Consider the following 21,582-nt stretch of genomic DNA (forward strand, 5'->3'; position numbering starts at 1 on the left):
TTCATCCAGATACAGAATGCATTAACTTTCTAATGTAAAAATCCTTGACAAGAAAATAAATGTAAATTTAAATGCAAGAATCAATTATCCAGCCCATTCAGATTCTGTCAGCATATTTGAATTAGTAAAGGGATGAGGCAGGATGTCCAAAAACAACATTAGACGAGCTTAACAACCTCATCTGAACTGGAATTCTGAATTATTTCACTTACTGCATTGATTAAACATTAAACGAAGATCACAGTGACATGGGAGCTCAGAGAATACAAACATCAACTTCTCGTTAAAACAGTGACTGTGCTCAGGAGCCCTTTTTTCTCAAAAGATACAAGTTCTGCCTCAGATTTGGTAAAGAGCTGTGGGAGATCTGGAGACCCTTGGAGGTCAGAGAGCTGCTCACGGCAAATGTCAGAGCATTATGAGCTGAGGGTACCGCATGAAAACACACACACACACACACACACACACAGTTTATCAGACAGAACTCTCTGGTCTCAAAATACAAAAACACCAAATTTATGCCTTCAACTTTTAAGTCTGTATATTTGTTTGCAGGGATATAAATAGGTTTTGATGCAGTAATCATGTGTGACCTCTGCTGGTGAAGTCCTGTGGCAGATTCACATAGAAAATGTATGTGACACAAAATGACTGCAATTCACACTACTACAAGCGCGAAGCCCTTCGCAAATGAAAAGATCCATGCAAAGCAGCCAAGAAAAACAGCATCAACTTTAAATGAACTTTTGCTATGTTTAAAAATAATTTAATGATATAAGCAATTGAGAAATTAACATAAACCCATGAAGATTCTAAACCCTCTTTGACTCTTTGAATAATATTATTAATAATAATAATAATAAAATGATAATAATCATTTTTATTATATAGCATATTATTATAAATGCAACTAAAAAAGGCATTAAAAAGTGAGTACAAGTTCCGATCAAACATTATGAACCTGAAGTGCTAGTTAAAACCTTTGGTTTAAAGTTTAACAGGTAAGCTGGAAAGGTTATTCGTGTGACGAACTGGCTGTTGGCGAGACTCCACACAAAATCACTTTTCACAAGCGTCAATTGTGAGATTCATCCCGAAGGTTGCAGATGTCATCAAATAATATGAAATATTGTAATTATTATTTTCAATGTTGAAAATAATTTGTAATTGCTTACTATTTTTGTGAAATTTTTTATTTTATTTTTTCAGAGTTTTCTTACTGATGCATCATTGTTGCTGATAATGCATAGTAGAAAGGTAATGTTTTGAGAAGCAATTGGGCAATGTGCTATTAACAGTGTATAATTACTATAATGGTAATGGTACGATCATGTTTTGCACACGTTTTGCTCTATTGTAGCTCTTTTTAATATTAAGCAATAAACAATAATATAAGTTAATGTATTTAAAAATAAAGTTTTTATTTAACTGTCAATAAAGAAGAGTATCTAGAAGTGACTATACGTATATTCGCGTCGTATGCAATATTCAAGCTTACTTTGATCAGATAAGGTTTAGAATTTTTTCTATAAAGAAACGTACAAGCTTTGTTTTACGCATAATTCTGAGCAAATACACTAATAAAGTTAAAAAAAAAAGCGCGAGAGAATGTATTCATATCTTATGACATCAGACTTTCCCTCTTTGCTTTATCAGGTATTGCAATCTGAAGAAACCGATCATCTTACCACTTGAGCGACGGACAATATTTTCCAAAAAAGTGTTCTGTGGTGCCACCAGTCCTCTTTTTCCCCCGTGCATTCTGTGGTCAGGCAGTGTCGTTCAGGCTCGCGGACTTGGTGGAAGCTCGTAAAAGTGATGCAGGCGGGATGGGAATCTATCGGTGGGATGGAGAAGATCATTGTAACGATGCGCCGTGCCTGACTGTTATGGGTCCTTTGTACCACAGAGCGCTCGCAGTTCTGCAGGCTCCGCGCTCCCCTTATCTGCGCCTGCGCACTTGCAAACTGTAACAATACAATTTGACTGGCACATGAATCTCTACATCGATGCCCGGTGCCATGGAAATAGTCTCATGCAACAGATGGCGCCAATTGCGCGCGACATAAAAGCTCACTCAGAGTTAGGCTACTAAAAGTGAACTGAACAAACAGTAGCGGAATGCTATTATTTATGAACAGGGGGAAGGAAGGAAATCTTCGCGCAATATTAATGGTGTCAGACCTGTCTATGATAGATTCTCAAAGCCTTATAAAAGTTGACTGGCTGTCCAGGCTGTCTCGTTTGCCTTATTGGTCTGACAAAACTCAAACAAACACCACTGTCCCCAAACAAAGGAGAAAACCAGGTGAGCTGGGTAGAAGCCTCGGAAACATCCAAGTGCAATTTAAAGCCTGGTGTGTTTTAGGGTTTCATCTAAAATGATGGAGGTGAGCCACAGAGCGTGTTCTTGTTCTGGAGCAACAGTCTCATGAAAGTGCGTATTTGTACCACGAATGTCATTTCTCGTGCCATTTATACGCCAATGCGTGCAGCTATACGCACAGAAAACCCCTTGGGTAGGTTTAGGGGGGTTAGGGGGGTGGGGAGTTCGTGCGCATTACACGCCATAAAGTGCGTATGCACGCAAAAACTGCATCATATAGATGCAAAAACTATTTTTGGCGTATAAATCGCACGAGAAATACCATTCGTTCTAGAAACGAACTTTAAGATCGGGTTCTCTGGAGTCAATAAAAATTGACTGGCACAGGAATTTCGATGCCGGTCCCATATGGATATATAAAAACCCAGCATATCTTTCACCAACATTCTGCATGAATTAGCCTTAGGTTAAAACAGTTTATCATCACGAGACTGCCGCTCTTGAAGAAAAGGAACATCGAATACATTTATTTGAACGAAACTATAGATATTGCTTGACAAACATTAGTGATTTTCTTCTTCTGAATTTAAAAAGAAAGAAAGAAAGAAAGAAAGAAAGAAAGAAAGAAAGAAAGAAAGAAAGAAAGAAAGAAAGAAAGAAAGAAAGAAAGAAAGAAAGAAAGAAAGAAAGTCCAACTCAAGCCATCCTTCCCTGTGGGCTGTGGCGCCATATTTTCGGAAATGCAGTTAGATTGGGGACGTCCTCCCTCCCGCCCCTCCTGTGCCGCTGAAGTCCCCTGTCGGAGTAGGCTGTGGACAGAGCCCCTATTGTTCCCAGCCCACTCCTGCCTAATATGGAATTTCGCAAGGAAACCAATGCTTTCCTGACACTGACGATGTGTAGCAGCGTAGGGGCGAATGTGGAAAGCTGTTTGGAGTATGAAGGGGAGTAGGCTAAACCAGGGTCAAAGACACCGCTTTTGTATTGGTTTTGTCGCCGGACCTGGAAAATGTAAAATGACGGAAATCAAGTTGTAGGAGTTAACGTGAGTTTTATGAAACTGCTCTCCATGGCGCCGTTTTGTTTCGGAAGCGCGAGCTAAAGCGTGTGTCGCCTACTTGACGAATTTGCCTGCACACCTTACGACACGTAAACTCGATTGTTTAAACTGGTCAACCCAAGATTAACGTGTCTAATATTTATATATCTGTCGACAGAAGACTTGACTACCTGTGGTGAATATAGTTTCTGGACTTGTCCAACTATCATGCATACTCTCAGCTCGAAAAGTAGGCAGAATACAGTGGACGCGGTTGAGGATGGAGGCAGTAACAGCAATCGTGTCGATACTACGACCAAGATGATGTTGAAATGTGTTGTGGTCGGCGATGGAGCGGTGGGAAAAACCTGCTTGCTTATGAGTTACGCAAATGATGCTTTTCCCGAAGAATATGTGCCAACTGTATTCGATCATTACGCAGGTAAGTTGGTGTCTAGCTCAAAGCATTCAACTGCAATCCCTGTTCAAGAAGTGAAGTTTACAGCATGTCTACCTAATCCTTAGTCTACCCCACACACAGTCGGGTAAGGGACGGTCCCAAGAATAGCCGTCTGAAAGAGGAGATATCAACTGCCAGAGCGAGGACTGCAGGGCCGACAGACTAAAAAGTATAAACGGGGTAGCCTACGGGGGAGGGTCTGCCTCCACAAATATAGGTTAATCAAAAATATATAATAATGCAAAAATAATTAAGTGTTTGTTATGTGATGCTTAAAACTTATTTAAAGTAGTTTCTTACTGTGCTAGGGACGTCAAATACACTTTATGTTCCGCGAGACGGGTGAATGGTAGCGAGCTGCATGTCAGAGCTCGCGTGCCGCGGTGATACCTGTTGATCACATGAGCAGACGAGGTCTAAACGCGCTGTCAATACTGTACTTAATGCATCTTTGTGGAACAACAGTGTTTTGCACAAATGTGTTGCCAGTCATTAAATTTGCCATCTATTAAAGGGATATTCCAGCCAAAACAATGAAAATTCTGTCATCATTTACTCACCCTCAAGTTGTTGCAAACCTGTATGAATTTCTTTCTTCTGATGAACACAAATGAAGATATTTTTTGGAAAAAAAAAAAAAAATGGAACTTTGCCACCATTGACTTCCATAGTAAATATATATATATATATATATATATATATATATATATATATATATATATATATATATATATATTAGGGCTTTGGAAAAATTAATTGCGATTAATCGCATCCAAAATCAAAGTCTGTGTTTACATATATTTGTGTGTGCTGTATATATTTATTTTGTATAAATACCTATGCATGCATGTATATATTTAAGAATTATTTGCGCTTAAATTCTGTATATATATATATATATATATATATATATTATATAAATATAAATATTTTATATATGAATAACACATTTTCTTAAATATATACATGCATGTGTGTGTATTTATATACACAAAATAATTATATACAGCACACAAAAATATGTTATGTAAACAGACTTTTATTTTGGATGCGATTACGATTATTTTTGCACAGCCCTAATATATATTTCTACTATGGAAGTCAATGGTGCCAAAAACTGTTTTAGTAACTGTATACTCTATACTCATCAGAAAGAAACTTGAGGGTGAGTAAATGATGACAGAATTTTCATTTTTGGGTGGAGTATCCCTTTAAGTTTTTTTTTTTCTCTCGTTCTCTCACGCATATGGATGACAGCATAAGGCTTTGGTTTCTTTGCAAGGAAAGCCCCCTTGATACATGCATGCTCTGATAATCATATGAGGGTCAAGTCCTAATTACACAGTGGCAGACAGGTCAGCTTCAACATCCTCTGAGAGTGATACAGCCCTGTGAGAACAGCAGGGCATTTCCCTCATAAATATAATATATGCCAAAACAAAGAACTTATAGGAAGAAATATTACCAACAATATCTTTTACTATCAGTTTTCCCTTACAGTTCTCCCAAGCACTCCAAAATTTAGCTTGTTAACACTTTTAAAGTGATGAGTGCTACTAAAGTAGACATTCCCAATGCAATGCTTGTCTTTTTTCTTTTGGTGTAACAGTGGGAAAAGTTATCATTTTTACAGACTAGAGCGAAAAAAGGAATAAAGAGATTGTCTTATTTCATATGTTCGCAAAGTATCTTATCCACCGAGCTTCATCTTCAAAAGATGAATGGAAAAAATCTTTGTGAAAATTATAAAATATATATATCTTTATGGCTGTCATTTGTGAAAGCTCAAAAACCTTAAAGCAGGTATCTCAAATGATTTTTTTTTCCAATTGTGCAATTTGATCAAATAAGGCATGTTTATCTGGTCAATTTCATTTTTATGAGATTTTAATAGTATCCTGTGATGTAATTTTCTCCAGCTGGTCATTGCAGGCTCAAGACATAAAAACAGACTGAAATAATTCAAGGAGTGAGTAAAACTTTTAAACTCTTGGCAGTTGAATGAGATGGAAAGATTTTCAAGGAGTGTGATTCTTGGTCAACTCATCTGGTTAAATGAAGCTGATAAGTTATGATGTGGAGGCCATCCAGAGGACACCTAAATGTATGTTGTCACAGACCAAACATTTTAATGGAGACATGTTAAAAAAAATGAAGAGCCGGACAGAGTAGCATCTAACTTTATGGTTTTTAAAGGTGTGGTGTGTATTTTATTTCAATGTTTAAAATATTTAAACATGTTATAAAATAAGAAATATTTTTTATAATTAATTTTGTTTACATTAGTGGTGCATACATCACAGTGGACACATAAAGGCATTTTTATTTGGTCCAGTGTGCTGAAAACATTGAATGCATGGTATGTAACACTTTTTAGGTAGAATGCCATCAGTACATGAGGGTAAAACCCTTTCAGTTTTATTTTTTTGAATACTTTTATATTGCCCATCCAGGAAGAGGTGTTTTTGGTATCAATACATACAACACTTCCTTGTATTATAGAGAGAGTGAAAGGTAAATTGAGAGAGAACAGTAACAATGTTCTTCTATAGTGCCAATCAATCACTTACATTCATGTTAGGTCCCACTACTGTCTCCACATTGAGAGGGGCCTTAACACTGCATCATAATAAAGTAGTGAATTGTCACATAGTGGCAATGTCCAGACTAAAGAGCACAGAGCTCCCATTGTAGGCCACTGAAAGCTTTACTGTGCTGCTATGCTAGAATTGGTCTTAAATAAAAAACTCTGCATTTATACCATTCATGCTCCAGCAGTAATTGAACAGTTTGCAATATAACACATTGGGAATACTCCAATCAAATTATTAGCGAAAATATAATTAACAAATATGCACTTTTTCAAAACTAAGGAATCCAAGCAGCAGGTATTTGGGTATATATTTATATTGTTTAAATATTTAAATAATTTAAATACAGTTTTTTTGGTAACACTTCACAATAAGGTTCATTAGTTAACATTAGTTAATGTATTAACTAACATGAACTAACCCTGAGCAATTCATCTATTACTGTATTTGTTCATCTTTGTTAAAGTTAGTTTATAAAAATGCAGCTGTTCATTGTTGGTTCATGTTAGTTCACAGTGCATTAACTAAGATTTTAATAAAGTATTAGTAAATCTTTAAATTAACACTACCAACTAATGAACCTTATTGTAAAGTGTTACCGTTTTGTTTTAATATATATTACTGTTCAAAGTTTGGAGTGTTTTTTTTACTTTTTGGAGTCATTTTGTGATGTTTTGAAAGACGTCTCTTATGCTGCTCATAAAGATTTAAATATAAACATATCATTCAATAAACATTAATTATTCTAATTATTATCAGTGTTTGAAACAACTGCTCAATATATTTATGAAAACCATGATACATTAATGTAAGTTTTTTTTTAACCATGTAAGTCTTTACTGTCACTTCTGATCAATTTAAAGCATCCTTGCTAGATAAAATAAAAAAATCTTACAGAACTCAAAATTTTTTAACATGAGCGTACTGAAGATTATATTTTAGTAAAGCATTTCACCTTTCAAGATAGTTTGTTGTTTAAAACAATCTATTCTTATTTAGTTGAGTTACCGACTTGCTGACAGAACTCTTCAAATAAGGCCGAATATAATATATTCATCAGGAGTGAACTGACATTATATTCTTTTCACCAGAACCACTGTGATTGCAACCTATTAGAGTCAGACCTCAACCCAGGAGTATGTGGGACTATGGTTTCCATCAATAAATCCCATGGGATCAGAATTCCCTTGTCCAAAACAAACCAATGACATTCCCGGGCCATGACACATGTGCCTGCTAATGTGTTTGAGATGAGTCATCGTCTAGTGTGGCTCCCACTAGACTCCTAACAAAATCAACTAATCTGCCAATGGGCTATAGCCTATGCACGCATAAGTTCCGCATTTGACGCAAGGATGCTCGTCCATTTCCGGTTGTGTAGATTAAAGCGGAGGAAAACCGGAGAAAACGGGATTATGGCAGAGTCTTCAATATTTACTGTCCTCCCGTCTTTGAAACGAAACGTACATACGTTTAGATGTAATTTTATATATAGTTATGTTTATTTAATATAATTTTAAAAAGAAGCATAAACACAACGAGGGGTGTCTGTTTTATCTGTTTTTGTGACTAACGTTTCATTAGTATAACCATGGAGTATAAAATTCAATATAAATTCTCGGTATTGCATTGGACTCTATGATCGGCGGAAGTTATCGAGCATCCTTAATCCTTCACCGGAAATAACGCCGTGCATAGAGCCCATTATATTGCATTGATATTCCAACATGGACAATACTGAAATGTCATTTGGGGGGGGGAAAGAGACTAGATTTGACACAAGAGGTAACATTAAACAACAATCCAGCACAGGACTGAAAACACAAGGAGAATAAGGCTATGTTTACACGGAAACGATTCTGAAGAGAAAACGCAAAAGTGGCGTTGCGTCATCACTTTTTATTCTGCGTTTAGACGAGTGTTTTGAGTGGGAAATTCGCGTGCAAATGGTGACGCAAAAGTCTGTGAAATTCATTGTAGTATGCACTCCAGGTGGCTAGAAGTGCATACTACAGCAACACCAAGTCCACGCGCCTGCACTTTTACGTTTTTACCCTTTACACGCGACGGTGGAGCGTTTTTAAGATTTCCACTCTGGATGGTGGTTTCACTTTTTTGAGTTTTTAAGCCTCAAAACCGCCGTCGCCGTGTATACGAAAGGCACATCCGATAAAATATTTTTACGTTTTCACCCGCGAGCGTTCTCGTGTAAACAGAACCTAAATAGGACGCAAACAAGGCAGGTAACAAGGGAGTCAAATTAACCAATAATTAGGTAACAAGATGGGCGGGGCAAGACTTGTATCAACAGGAGAGCACATGGCAGGCATAGACATAATAGGGAGTGAAGATGCCTTATTGACCGCTACTGGCGCTGACGAGCCATGGGGCCGCCATCTTGGACCGGTCACCCACTCTATTTGGCAGGTGCAATGAGCTGTCAGCGCATTTAATTAATCATACCTCACTGAAAAACTTTGCTGCAAAGGCAATACATGTAGCTATTATACAGGACACATGGTTCGGCGTAAATTAAAAAACCTAATGTTCCAAAACAAAACTGGGACAGAGGTAGTTTTTTTCTGTATTTAGCCAGGGACAGGGAACCAAAAACGGGGACTGTCCCCTGAAACTGGGGACGTCTGGTCACCCTATGAAATGGGATGTAGGCTATGATATTCTGCAAATCACATATTTCTGATAGAGAAGCAGAAACAGATAGGCCTAGTGGCAGTAAAGTCAGATATTTTAATAAGTTGAAGAAACAATATATGATTAAATTAATAAAATTATATTATATTAGAGTCTACTTGAAACTTTTTATATTTGTGTCTCTCTGTCACACTCACACACACTGTACTACCACATTCTTCTGCATCCAACTCCTCCCTGCAGCCCTTGACATTTAGTAGCCCCCCTCCCAACACACACACACACACAAGAAAGCTTTGCATGAGCTAAAACCCCTGAAAGAGGACTCTTTTGCAGAGTGTCTTTTCTTTAAAAATTTGCTTGCTAATGTTATACCAGTAAAATTTGTTTTATTTCTACAATAGCATTTTTGTGACAGTTGTAATCTAAGTCAGTGTTATGGAATATGTTGAGAAGAGGAAGATTGCATGGTTGTATGAGTACATTTGTATCCTTGGATTGGCAAATTTGTTAAATCACAAGTTATTTGAAAGATTTTTTTTTAAACTCACCATAACCAAGAATATTCTGTACAAAATAAAACAATTTGTGTTTGAGATAAGTCATAAATAAAACAATAGCCTTGTATTGTTTATTAACGCTGACATCCATAATAGTTAAATTAATACCAGTAAAGGATATCAGAAACACCCAGAAAAGTTCTGTTGAGTTTTGTTCTGTTTTGAAGATGTATTGTATTCTTTGTTGCCCTATAATATGTGGTTTGATGGAGCAAAAGTTGGTTGGAGTGATTGAAAGAAGTAAACCTTCTTTTGAACTTGCCACTTTTACTTAGCGGTAAATGATTACCTGAGTACGTCTAAAGCTCACTTGAATTAGTTCTAGATAATTTAATTATTGAGGATAATTGGTAAAAAAAAATGATCTTTTGACTTTATTTCCTCTGTGGAACACAAACTAATAATGTTTCAACTGTTTTGTCTATATAATGAAAGCTAATGTGGTCCAAAACATAACTGAAAACATTTTTCAAAGTATTTTCTTCTGTTAGAAAATTATGCAGGTTTCCGATGACAATAGGGTGACTACAGGATGACAAAATTTCCATTTTTGGGTAACATTATAAATTTCAAAATTTTTGCGTTAAGAAAGAGAGAGTTCATAAATAAGTAATTAAATAAAAGCTCATAATTAGCGTGGTGCGTACAGTTAAGCCTACTTAATGTTTTGCTGAGTAAAAGTACTGTCACAAAACGTTCTCCAGCAGGCAATGCTTAATCTTATAACAAGTGCTGTGTAAGGGCCTTACAGATTCGTTTGGCTTCAAAACGCAGGATTAATCACATTAATGATTTTTTTTAGTTATGCTATGCAAAATGTGTAGATCATGTACACTTCGAAGTTCGAACCTCTGGCAAGCACAGTGCTGCAGCAACATGAATTAAAATTACCATATAACATATATTTATACAAACCCATTTATACATCACACTGCAAGCACTGGATGTATTTGGCATGTCGACGTAAACCTTTTGCTTATTGGGCAAAGATCAGATAGAATACTGCGTAAATTATGTACATACAGCATGTACAAGTCCTAAATATGATTACAATAATAAAAGAATTGGCTTTAAAGAATGTCTGTCTTTTCAAACTTGTTTTAAACGATTTGTAAAGTCAACATTTAGAGATAATTTTGACAAATTCTGCTTTTCAAATTATTATTATTTTTTTTATTTCAAATCCTTTCAATTCTGCTTCCTTACATTCAAATGTCTATTACAATTCTGTTTACGAAATTCAATTTCAGGAATTCAATTGGAATTTTGACTATCACTATGTCTCAATTCTCAAAACAATAAGATCTGTTTTGAATTTCTTATTCATTCGGGCAAATTGCATGTGTTTTGATTACAATAATGTCTATAATTTCAAAGTAACTAAATGCACATGGCTTGGTGATCAACGCTGATGAGTTGGTTTAAGTCACTCTTCACAACACTTTTTTCCATCATGTAAGCCATCACATGCAAAATGATTAATCAAAATCTGTCCGACATAGAGGTATATTTCATAAATATCTTTTACACTTAATGTTTTTGTTTACATGTAACATTGCTATAAAAAATAAATGTACTGTAACTGTTTAAATACAAATATGCATATTCTTTTTCTGTTTACTACAGTACTGACTTTTGTCCAGTAAACCTACTGAAATAAGTATCAAAATAGCTCAGTTTGATACATAATAGCATTCAGCAAGACAAAAACAGGGTTGATTGTCTCATTTTGGTGGCATTTGCCAATTTACTGACAAAATAACTTGTAAAATAAATAATAGCAAAATAAATAACAGATTTGAAGCATTAATGAAATATTTTGGGTAAGTTACTTGATGTTTTTAGACATGCAATAGAGTTGTGGTGTCACATAAAACCGTGAAAATTGCACTTATACATCTAGAGAATGTTAAGACAGATTCAAAAAAATGAGCCAAAGCAATTTGAGGCATTCTCAGTTCAATTCTGAATGGTTTTACTAGATTCCAGTTAAGGCACCAATACATTTATGTCTAAAAGACAATTTTATGGGAAATTTGATGGTGGACAACAGTCCACCATTGAAGAATGGGTATCGTTTGCAATTGAGTAGTGAAAGCACCTAAAGTAAATGGTAAGCGCTTGAGGCCTAATGCATCTGTGCTGGAATGGAAAGTAAATTAAATTTCCAGTCTCTTGCCATTACCACGTGAGTATCTATACAATTCGCTGTACTGTTCTTATAGGCTAAAGCTCTTAAATGCAGATAGTGGTTGACTCCAATGTCACAGGCCTGTCTGTGAAAGAGAAAAGAGGTGAGAAAGTTGGCCGGGAAGGACGTGGGAGCTTCTGTTCTGACGCCCCAAATCACGTTTCACAACAGTGGGTTAGTCTTGAGTGAGACTGTAACCCAATATTGATTTTTCTCCTGGCCACAGAATGGGGGCTGGGGTTTGCCGAGAGCTCGAGCCTCATGTGGAAAAGTAGCTGACAGGAGAGAACAGCTGAGAGCCTGATTCACAGCCACTAACCCTTCTTTGTCTCCACCGACCTGCTTCTACACAGCTTCATTCTCTCAGTCTCAAACTTTCCCCTCAGCCTTGTTTTGTATTAGTAGTTCTCCTCAGAGTAAAGAAAGAGTCGGAGATTCGGAAAAACGTTTTATGTGTGTGTGTTTGCACTTAGTTTAGACTCCTTGTTTAGCCTGGCCCCAGGAGGGGAAGAGAATCGTGCTGGTAAAAAGACTTGTCAGGAACAGCTGATAAGCAGTGGCAGAATCAAGGCCACTGTTTCAGGTCCGTCTTCACAGTCCACAGGGAAAGAACTTCTAAGCACATCTAATCAAAACACCGCTTGGCTAGATTCCCACAGCTGCAATACCTCACCCCTTTCTTTCAGCAAAACACCACCCTGGAGGTTCTTGCACACCACTGTCCACGTGGCTCCTCGGTGACCCCGTGTTCATACATGCAGCTAGGCTAGGAGCATTAGGGCTAGTGCTGCTTGAATTTGTCTCTTGTCCCCAGTGTTGAGCACATGATTGTTAAAATTAGCATTGAGATTAGCAATCGCTCGAAGCGGTGTAAGATTTGAATTTTAAAAGGGCTGCATAGTCCCTTCTTGTAATCATAATTTATGAAACAAACATTATGCCCTGTCAAGTGAAGCAGTAAAGCTAGCATAAGCACGACTTTAGGGCTTTTAGTGTCTTTTAGGATTTCATAATTGTTTAACTGACTAGGTCCGTTCAAATTATGCTTTCAGTATATCAAGTTTAGAAACTGTTCCTTGTTTGGGGAACAAAGCGCAACTTTTCTCATAATAAAATATTGTGAAAGTCATAGGCTATTGACATTATTTTCTCTAGCACTCTTTTTGCAAGTTAAAATAAAAGATTCATTCCCTCAAAATTGCTAAGTACTAAAAAAAATTTTTTTTTTTTCTGAACTCAAATTTCACTCGATATTCCATGGTAACTTTCCTTGAAATGAGCTGTTAACTGCTGTAACTGGATGATTGAATCAATGACTATAACTGGAGAACTGGATCACAATATTCAAAGACTGTGCAAAGATAATTTACTTGTATAAATATCAATAAAAGAAACTGCAACACGCATTATGGCGCATTATACACCCCAAATGGCAATCGTTAAAGTCGTCAAATCACTGCATCTGTTGTTACAAGAGAAATGGGGAAACAGAAACAGTTAGTGTCCTCATATGTGCTTTGGCTGAACCAACCTAACATATCTTTTTAAAATACTATTTGAGCATAAGAAACAATATGGGACGGTTCATGTCAAACAATTTATTCATGAATTTGATATTGATACCATCACAAGGCAATCTTATGACTTCAGTGGGCTTGTGACACAGTTGTGTGAACCACTTTTATAGGTTTTTATGGTGCTTTCTGTCATTTTTTATGGAAGCATTCATGGATACCTGTCTCAGAACAGTTTGTGGGCTATCAAAAATTGGATCCTAAGCAGGGTTTTTCCTGCATATAGAATTACAAGGCGGCCGCATCCGTCAAATTTCGTTGGGGCCTGTATCCATTTTCAAACGGTATAGTTTGCCGATAGTGCTGCGCTGATCATAATCCGCGGGTCGGGCGGGCCAAGTAATAAAAACATTACATTCAAATTAATCAGTGGTGGATGACAGATAAATATATATTGTGAAAAAATACAAATTCAATTACCTTATTATTAAAATACATGATCAGGATTTTACTGCCCCCGCCTAGTTTTGAGCCAGGAAAAACCCTACTAAGCATTAAAGGTGCCCTAAAATGTGCTGAAATAATATTTTTATTTTGTCTCTGATATCTACATAGAGGCTATGTGGCTCATTTAGGGCCACTAAAAATGTCCAGATATGGTTTTACAGGTCCATTTTCAACTCTAGAAATTGGCCCTACAATGAAATGGTCTGTTTTTACCTTATTTGGAAGGGTCATGAATAGTAATGAGGAGTTCTGCTCTGATTGGCTGTTTCATTGTGGGCTCATACAAGCGTGCAAAATAATCATACGTCAGTTTTCAAAAATTAAAACATTTTAACAAATGGACTAACGTCAGATGACTTGTCAAATAAACATCGCTTCAACTTGTGTAGTGGAGAATGTGACGTTAAAGATCGAGTGAGCTAACACTATCTGTGAGCAACTAAAAGTAACATAGTTAGCCCCTGACGTTTTTTTGTTGAAATAAATGAAAGTAAAATTATTTGACAAAGGGGAATTTACATATGTATCTACAGTATTGTGTAGATTTACAGTATATGACAACACAGGCAAAAAATATTAACCTCAGCGTAAATAATTTGTCATACTATGCTCGTTACTTGGAGTTTGCGATTTGTTACTGTACTAGGATCTTGCGCTGGATCTAGATAACATGTAAATCATTGTTAATAAAATCACTAGTTACCGCTTGTGGGAATATAGTTGGAATTGCCCCCTTCTTCAGTATGAGACGCTCCAAAAGCGCAATGTTTTATTTTGTGTCACCGTCCTAGGTCGAGTTACACGAGTGTAACTGTATTTAAATAGGGAAAACGTGGAGGTGTTTGGTCATATTGAATGAACTGGGCTAGTTAAGTGTGATCAAAGTGTCAAGTTTCAAATTCTAGTGCACCTTTAATTATGTCATCCCAGGCATCAGTATTTCAGGCCATCATGAAGTTGAGAAGATTGAATTCAGTTCAAGGAATTTCAGAAGGTGCTTGAGGTCTGAAGAATCTGGTGGTGCTACTATTCAGCTTTTCTCTCATCCGCTCTCTCTTTCTTTCTTCTCTCACACATTCCTTTAAAGTTTATCAGCCTTGGCAAACCACTACATCCTCAAAACATTGAGTTAGAGAAGAGTGTGTACACAGTGATAGTAACTGCAGTTTGCTTGATACCTCAGTGAAATGTTGAGTCCAGCTGTTTTCCTGTTCTCAGCAGTGTCTTTTATTGCATGTTGTTTGATGACAAAAGTTTGACTTGTCTGGGTTTTTTCCTTTTACTTGTGTTAACACAGCCGTTCTCTCCCCCTCGTCATCACCCACAACACAGAATGAAATATGTATGCACGCACACACCGTTCTTTCCTCCCTGTTTTCCAAAACCAGTCACCCCTTGCTGTTGACAGCTGTCCTGTTCCAAATCAACCTCCGTTCCCACCCACAACCAAACAGCAGGTCCAGAGTTCTGGAAGTACATCAGAGGGATGTGATACAGCAGGAGCATAAACACTTTTTTGAAGACATATTCTGACTTGTTCTTCTATTTTACATGTATAATGAATCTGTTGTTTTGTTTTCATTTTTTTACAGTGAATGTAACAGTATCTGGAAGGCAGCACTTACTGGGATTGTACGATACTGCTGGACAAGTAAGTTAATGTTTCTAAGGTCTGTATAGTACCAATAGCCCATCTGCTGAACAACCTGAGTAGGGCCTGTTCACACCAAGAACAATAACTGTATTATTATCCACACCAAGAGACAATAATATTTAAGAAGTCCGGCATACATCACCAGAGAGAATTCTGTCATTTGTGTTCATCAGAAGAAATATCCCTTTAAGTATGATATTTTGATTAAAACTACATAGTCAAAAAAAAAAAAAAAAAAACTAAGCATATGCATAGCTAAATCATTCACAAGATCTATAGCATTCATTTCAGATCTTTTCATTTCGATTCCATGTATTATGCATGCAATAACAAAACCTGAATAAGACTGACTAAATTACATTTAAATTCATACATACATTTACTACACTGTAAAACAATATTTTCAAGATTTGTTATCAATTTAAATCATTTATTTAGTTCAGATAACTTATTATTTTGAGTTTCTGATGATTAAATCAATCTCCTTCATTGTATTAACTCACTTTTTCCTGTTCAATTAACTTAGAATTTTAAGGCAACCAGGTTACTTACTTTAAGTTTTTAAACAATATTTTTTTACAGTGAAACCGGAGTACAGAAGCAGACCTGACACTAAAAAAAATGGTATTTTTCAACATTCCCTATAAATACAGTTTAATTTCATCATTTAAAAAAAAATGGCAAAGGGATTTACATTAATACTCTTAAAAAGCATCACTAAGTGAAGTTGTGGCATCATATCACTGAATTTAAATTCTCACAGTCGCGTTTAATGGCAGAATGTACAGCCTGTTTTGAATAATGTTGTAAATAAAGCTTCAAGCAGTGACTTGAAATTAAAACAAACCACAGGCTGGGTTGTTTTTGTCACTGTCAGCTCACCATAATGACTTTGATTTGGGCTTATTATTGCAGCGATTTTTAAAAAAATAAACTCACATGACTAGTCAGATGCAGCCTGAAGAAATGCATCTAAATCAAAGCCCAGCAGTTTACTTTTCTTGCGTGTCTAAAGGCATCACAGAATCAGCCGCCCCTGCAATAACTGTCATGATATGCAGATATGAACCCAAACGCAGGCAGTAATAAATAAAACAGGGATTTATTAAACTGACAGAAAACAAAGATCCACGAGGGGGCAAACGAACGTTGACAAGACTAGACTAATGAACTTGACAATAACATGACTAGACCTCTGATCACGAGAATACACTGCTCACAGAACAGGATGGCAAGATCTAAAACAAAAAAGCACCGAGTAACAAACCCAAGGACCTTAAATAAGGGACATCATCACCAGGGCACAGGTGACACCGATTAACAATCAAGACTAATGAGGAGAACAAGGGGGCGCGGTAAACAACACAAGACAACGCAAGCGCATAGCCCAAAGCACGGGTCATGTGTTTGCACACACAACATGAGAACAAATCCTGACAATAACCATATTATTGGATCCCAGTTGTTAAGAGTTAATCCTGGAATATATATGCAACAGATTATAATGTCTGAACATAAATATAAAAAAAACTCCTCCATTATTTCTATCCAGTGCCGGTGTAACATCCAAATTAGCTTTCGTTTCTAACTTTTCTATGTAGTGTCAGACAGTTATTTTAGTTTTTTATATAGTATTTATTAGTATTTTGATTTCTTTTTTACTACAAATTTTACATTTTTTTAAGTTTCAGTTTTATTCATTTTGTTATGTTTTTGTCTTTGTTTTTTATTATTTTTTGTAATTTTACTAATTATTTCGGTTGGATGAAAGAGCAACATTTCTAATGTATGCTTTTTTTCATCTAATATTTTAAATGTATTTCATTTCATTTATTTCAATTACCAAAAATGTTTTTCTTTTTTAAATATAGTTTTAGTTAACAATATCAACACTGGCTTGGTTGTATCATTTCCCCCAATTTGTTCCGCATTTTAAGTTAAAATTGTTTAAGTAAAAGTTTTAAGGAACAAAAAATGACACCATCACCAATCCAAAAATAGAAATGAGGCATTTTTGACATTTGTGTATTACCGTTACTGAATTTCATTACAAAAAAAAATATATATATATGTAATTAAAATAATGATTAAAAAAATAAAAAAATTATAATACAAATATATATATATTTCATCTATCATGAAAACTGAATAATCTGACTTATAGTTAAAATATATATATATATTATTATTATAGCTCACAATTATAGCACAGATAATTGTTCTATTTTCATAATTGATCATAATTGATCTGTGGGGGCTGCATTCATTTAATAATGTATGGAATTTCTTACAGTATATATTTGAATAAATAATGAGGGAATAAACAAAAAATTTTTTTATGCAAAAACATGCAATATGTACAAGGAGAATAGCAATATGTGCATATTTTACAATAGATGTCTCAGATAACTAAGGCACTAGACTGGCATGAAGAGCTATAGGGTACTAATTTGCAAATATACATATTTACCAATAATGCACTGACTAAGGGCATTTACTTTGTTTTAAGGACTGAAGTAATAAATAAAGCTAAAGTGTGAGTATTTCTGTTCAGCATGATTATGTAAATGTTTCCTGGGATCTAAGGACAGTATGAGCTGTAATGATACATATTTACTGTGTTTCAGAATTGAACAGACTGACTAATGTAGTGTGCAGCAGACTGCTGTATAAATGAAAGTTATATAATTCAGCACGTCTACTCCTTTAAGCAGTTCACTGATACAGAGGAGCATTTGTGTGATGTTTGGCCCTTCTCTTCTATTGATCACTGACTAAGAGATCAATTGCACTCAAGAAGAACTGACTTTTACAAGATGCTGGTGCTAGTGCAGAGTTGTCATTTGGCAATGACACTTTAAAAGCCTAATGTAAATTATTGATGTTCATTTGCATTTCATAATAACAGACGGAATAAAATCATAGATGTTAATGATGCTCAACTTGTTACTTTTATTTTACCAGAACATTCAGGGTCCTCATTTTTAATATGCACTTTTAAATGGCCAATATAAAATACTCAGATATGATACTTCTTTACATGCAGTGGTTTAGTCTGGTGGTCCACAAACAGGGGTACATCCATATCAAGTTTTACTTAAACCTGTAAAAATTTAATTATTAATTGACTGGTTTTCATTTACTCTAACATTCAAAAGTTTGTGGTCTGTAAGGTTCTTTTTAAGTCTCTAATGCTCTGCAATGCTGCATTTATTTTTCCAAATTATATGTTTGGAATCATATTTCGGTTAACTGATGAGATGAACTGGGTCTAAAGCAGGTCTTACATCATCTTCGTCATGTGTTATAGGAGGATTACAATCAGCTACGGCCCCTCTCTTACCCCAACACAGACGTCTTTCTCATCTGCTTCTCCGTTGTGAATCCAGCTTCCTATCACAATGTTCAGGAGGAATGGGTACCTGAGCTCAAATCCTGCATGCCTCACGTGCCCTACATCCTCATTGGAACACAGGTGCAAGAGTTTCTAATTCAGATAGTGATATGATTTTTTAAATAACATTAATAATAATAAAGTTGTTATTATTGTTTATATTTAATTATCAGATAAAATAATAATAATACATTTTATTATTATTGAAAAATAAATTTGTGTTGTTGTATTTATATTATCAGATCAATTATATTTTTTTATTATTTATAATAATATTGTATTTATATTATTTATAATCTATTAATATTATAAATAATGATAGTAATAATAAGCATTGTTATTAGATCAAATATTGAGATTAGGCATCAAATAAACATCTGAATATTTATGGACTGCTGAGGAGCTTGAACCCAGGATTTTTTTTTATTCTGGCATTTATTTATGGAAATTTTGTTCCAATTCATTCAGATTGACTTGCGAGATGACCCAAAGACACTGGCACGTCTGCTCCAGATGAAGGAGAAGCCCCTGACCTATGAACAAGGCCTCAAACTAGCCCGCGAGGTGATGGGATTTTCATACTTTTGGTGGTTTGGCTTAAGGGATTAGTTCACCTCAAAATGAAAATTTCCTGATAATTTGAGATGGTCCTCACTGAAGAACACAAAATCCAGAGGGACTAGTTAGATCTGGATCTCACCTTACATATACCTAAACCTTCCCATCTCCACCCCTGATTCCTAACCCCACCCCTAATCCTACCCATCTCCACCCCTTAGATCTGGATCCAACTCCACCCCCTGGATCTCATGTACTGCAATGAGGTGCTACTGGATAATTTACTCACCACAATGCCACCCAAGATGTTCATGTCTTTCTTTCTTCAGTGGAAAAGAAATGAAGTTTTTTGAGGAAAACATTTCTGTATTTTTTTTCCCACACAATGGACTTCAACGGTAACCAAATTGTTGAAGTCCAAATCAATGCAGTTTCAAATCTGCACTGCACAATCCCAGCAGAGGAATGGGGTGTTACCTAGCGAAAGAGTATATACTTTTTAACCACAATTGTTCTTCTTGTGCTGGTCTGCGTTTCGCCAGGCATTACGTAATCACGTTAGAAAGGTCATGCTGGACGTAAGCAGAAGTACCGCCCCATTGTTTTAAACAATAAACTGACACGAAGACATAAATCTGTCATTCAACATACAATAAAATTTGAACGGTCCTCCTTCTCTTCAACACTTTGATTACCGTTGAAGTCCATTGTGTGGAGAAAAAACCCTGAAACTTCATTTCTTTTCCACTGAAGAAGGAATGACATGAACATCTTGGATGGCATTGGGGTGAGTAAATTATCAGGAACTTTTTATTTTGAGGTGAAGTAATCCTTTAATTAATCCTTTAAGTTGTTTGTTCTTGATCTGTCCAAAAAACAGAAAGCATGATTTATGAACAATCATAACTGTGTGTCAAAGCACTGAAAGCATTAGTTCACCCAAAAATTCACCCTTATGTCGTTCCAAGCCTGTATGACTTACATTTCTCATGCGGAACACAAAAGAGAATGACAAAATGTTTGAGCTGTTTTTTTTCCTATTGGTGACCATATTTTTATAGTGAATAAACAATAAAATTTAGGGATTATAAGAGGACTTCCATTGCATGTAAAAGCAGCTCTGACATTCTGCTAAACTTTTCATTTTGTGTTCTTTAAAAGAAAAAAAAGGCATAGAGGTTTGGAACAACATGAGGGTGAGTAAATGATGACAGAGTTCTTGAGTGAACTAACCTTTAACTTAAAACTGGGTGTTTTGTCTTATTATCATAAATTGTGATCCCCAGATTGGAGCCCAGTGCTATCTGGAGTGTTCGGCATTGACTCAGAAGGGACTAAAGACAGTGTTTGATGAAGCCATCCTGACAATATTCAGCCCTAAGAAAAAAAAACGAGGCTGCGCAACCTGCGTGAGATGTTGTGCTATCGTGTGAGGATAAAACATCTCCAACTGTGAAAACCCACAGTCCTCCAAAGCTTCAGGCAATGTAACTGACCCTAAACCGCCTCCAGTCTGCTGTACATCCTTCCTTTCTCCATCCGCCTGTTGTCCCTCAGGACAATGAGCGGTCTTGCCCTCGGGTTTGTGTGTCTCGTGGAGAGCTTCCAAAACAAGTGCCTTAATTTTTTCCTAAGTTGCCTTACAGGATTCACTTCTCAAGCCAAAGAAGTTTCAGAGCGGACTGTGGTTATTTGAAGCGACGTGGCGTGACGTCGCCAATCTCCAATCAAACAAACGTTTTAGATTTAGCTCTGGACCGTATATAATATGGTTTCCAGAGGCTTATGAAAAAATGAAAATCCATTCCTCCATGCAAGCTGTTCTTTTCTCAGTCACCTCAAATCAATATTGTGCTCTTTCTGGAGTCAATGATTCAGCAGTTCGAGCTAGTTAATAAGGGAAATTCTCTGGAGGATGGCCAACTCATCAATAGAGGTAGAGCGAAAGGAAGAAGAGAGCACACAAGTGTAAGAAGTGCAACTTTACCGCAAATCATTGGGTCATTTAAAATTAGCAACTAATGATTGGCAAAAAAAAAAAAAAGTTGCATACCTACACATCCACAGACACCAACAGTAATACTTTAAAAAGAGTGACAATCAAGCACACTATATGGAGGCTGAAGTCTGTCAGTG

The 21,582-nt window shown here is 36.1% G+C and overlaps 2 protein-coding genes across 2 annotated transcripts in view; one reads left to right on the forward strand and one right to left on the reverse strand.

Moving 5' to 3' along the window:
* kcnh5a (potassium voltage-gated channel, subfamily H (eag-related), member 5a) overlaps nt 1-1,937 on the reverse strand; it is an 81,637-nt gene extending 79,700 nt beyond the window's left edge. Inside the window, exon 1 of the mRNA XM_089118555.1 lies at nt 1,689-1,937. Coding sequence (XP_088974681.1) covers nt 1,689-1,761 — 73 coding nt within the window. The 5' untranslated portion in view covers nt 1,762-1,937. The remainder of the gene's footprint in view (nt 1-1,688) is intronic.
* Nucleotides 1,938-3,441: 1,504 nt separating this feature from the next.
* On the forward strand, nt 3,442-21,024 carry rhoj (ras homolog family member J). Its single transcript, XM_039692857.2, has 5 exons — nt 3,442-3,807; nt 15,433-15,491; nt 18,805-18,969; nt 19,357-19,452; nt 20,733-21,024. Exons 1-5 carry the CDS (start codon nt 3,594-3,596, stop codon nt 20,877-20,879), a joined length of 681 nt encoding a protein of 226 aa, XP_039548791.1. The 5' UTR covers nt 3,442-3,593; the 3' UTR covers nt 20,880-21,024.
* Nucleotides 21,025-21,582: the final 558 nt, after the last annotated feature.

Source organism: Pimephales promelas, chromosome 13, assembly GCF_988280905.1.
Source record: "Pimephales promelas chromosome 13, fPimPro1.hap1.1, whole genome shotgun sequence".
NCBI classification, from domain to species: domain Eukaryota; kingdom Metazoa; phylum Chordata; class Actinopteri; order Cypriniformes; family Leuciscidae; genus Pimephales; species Pimephales promelas.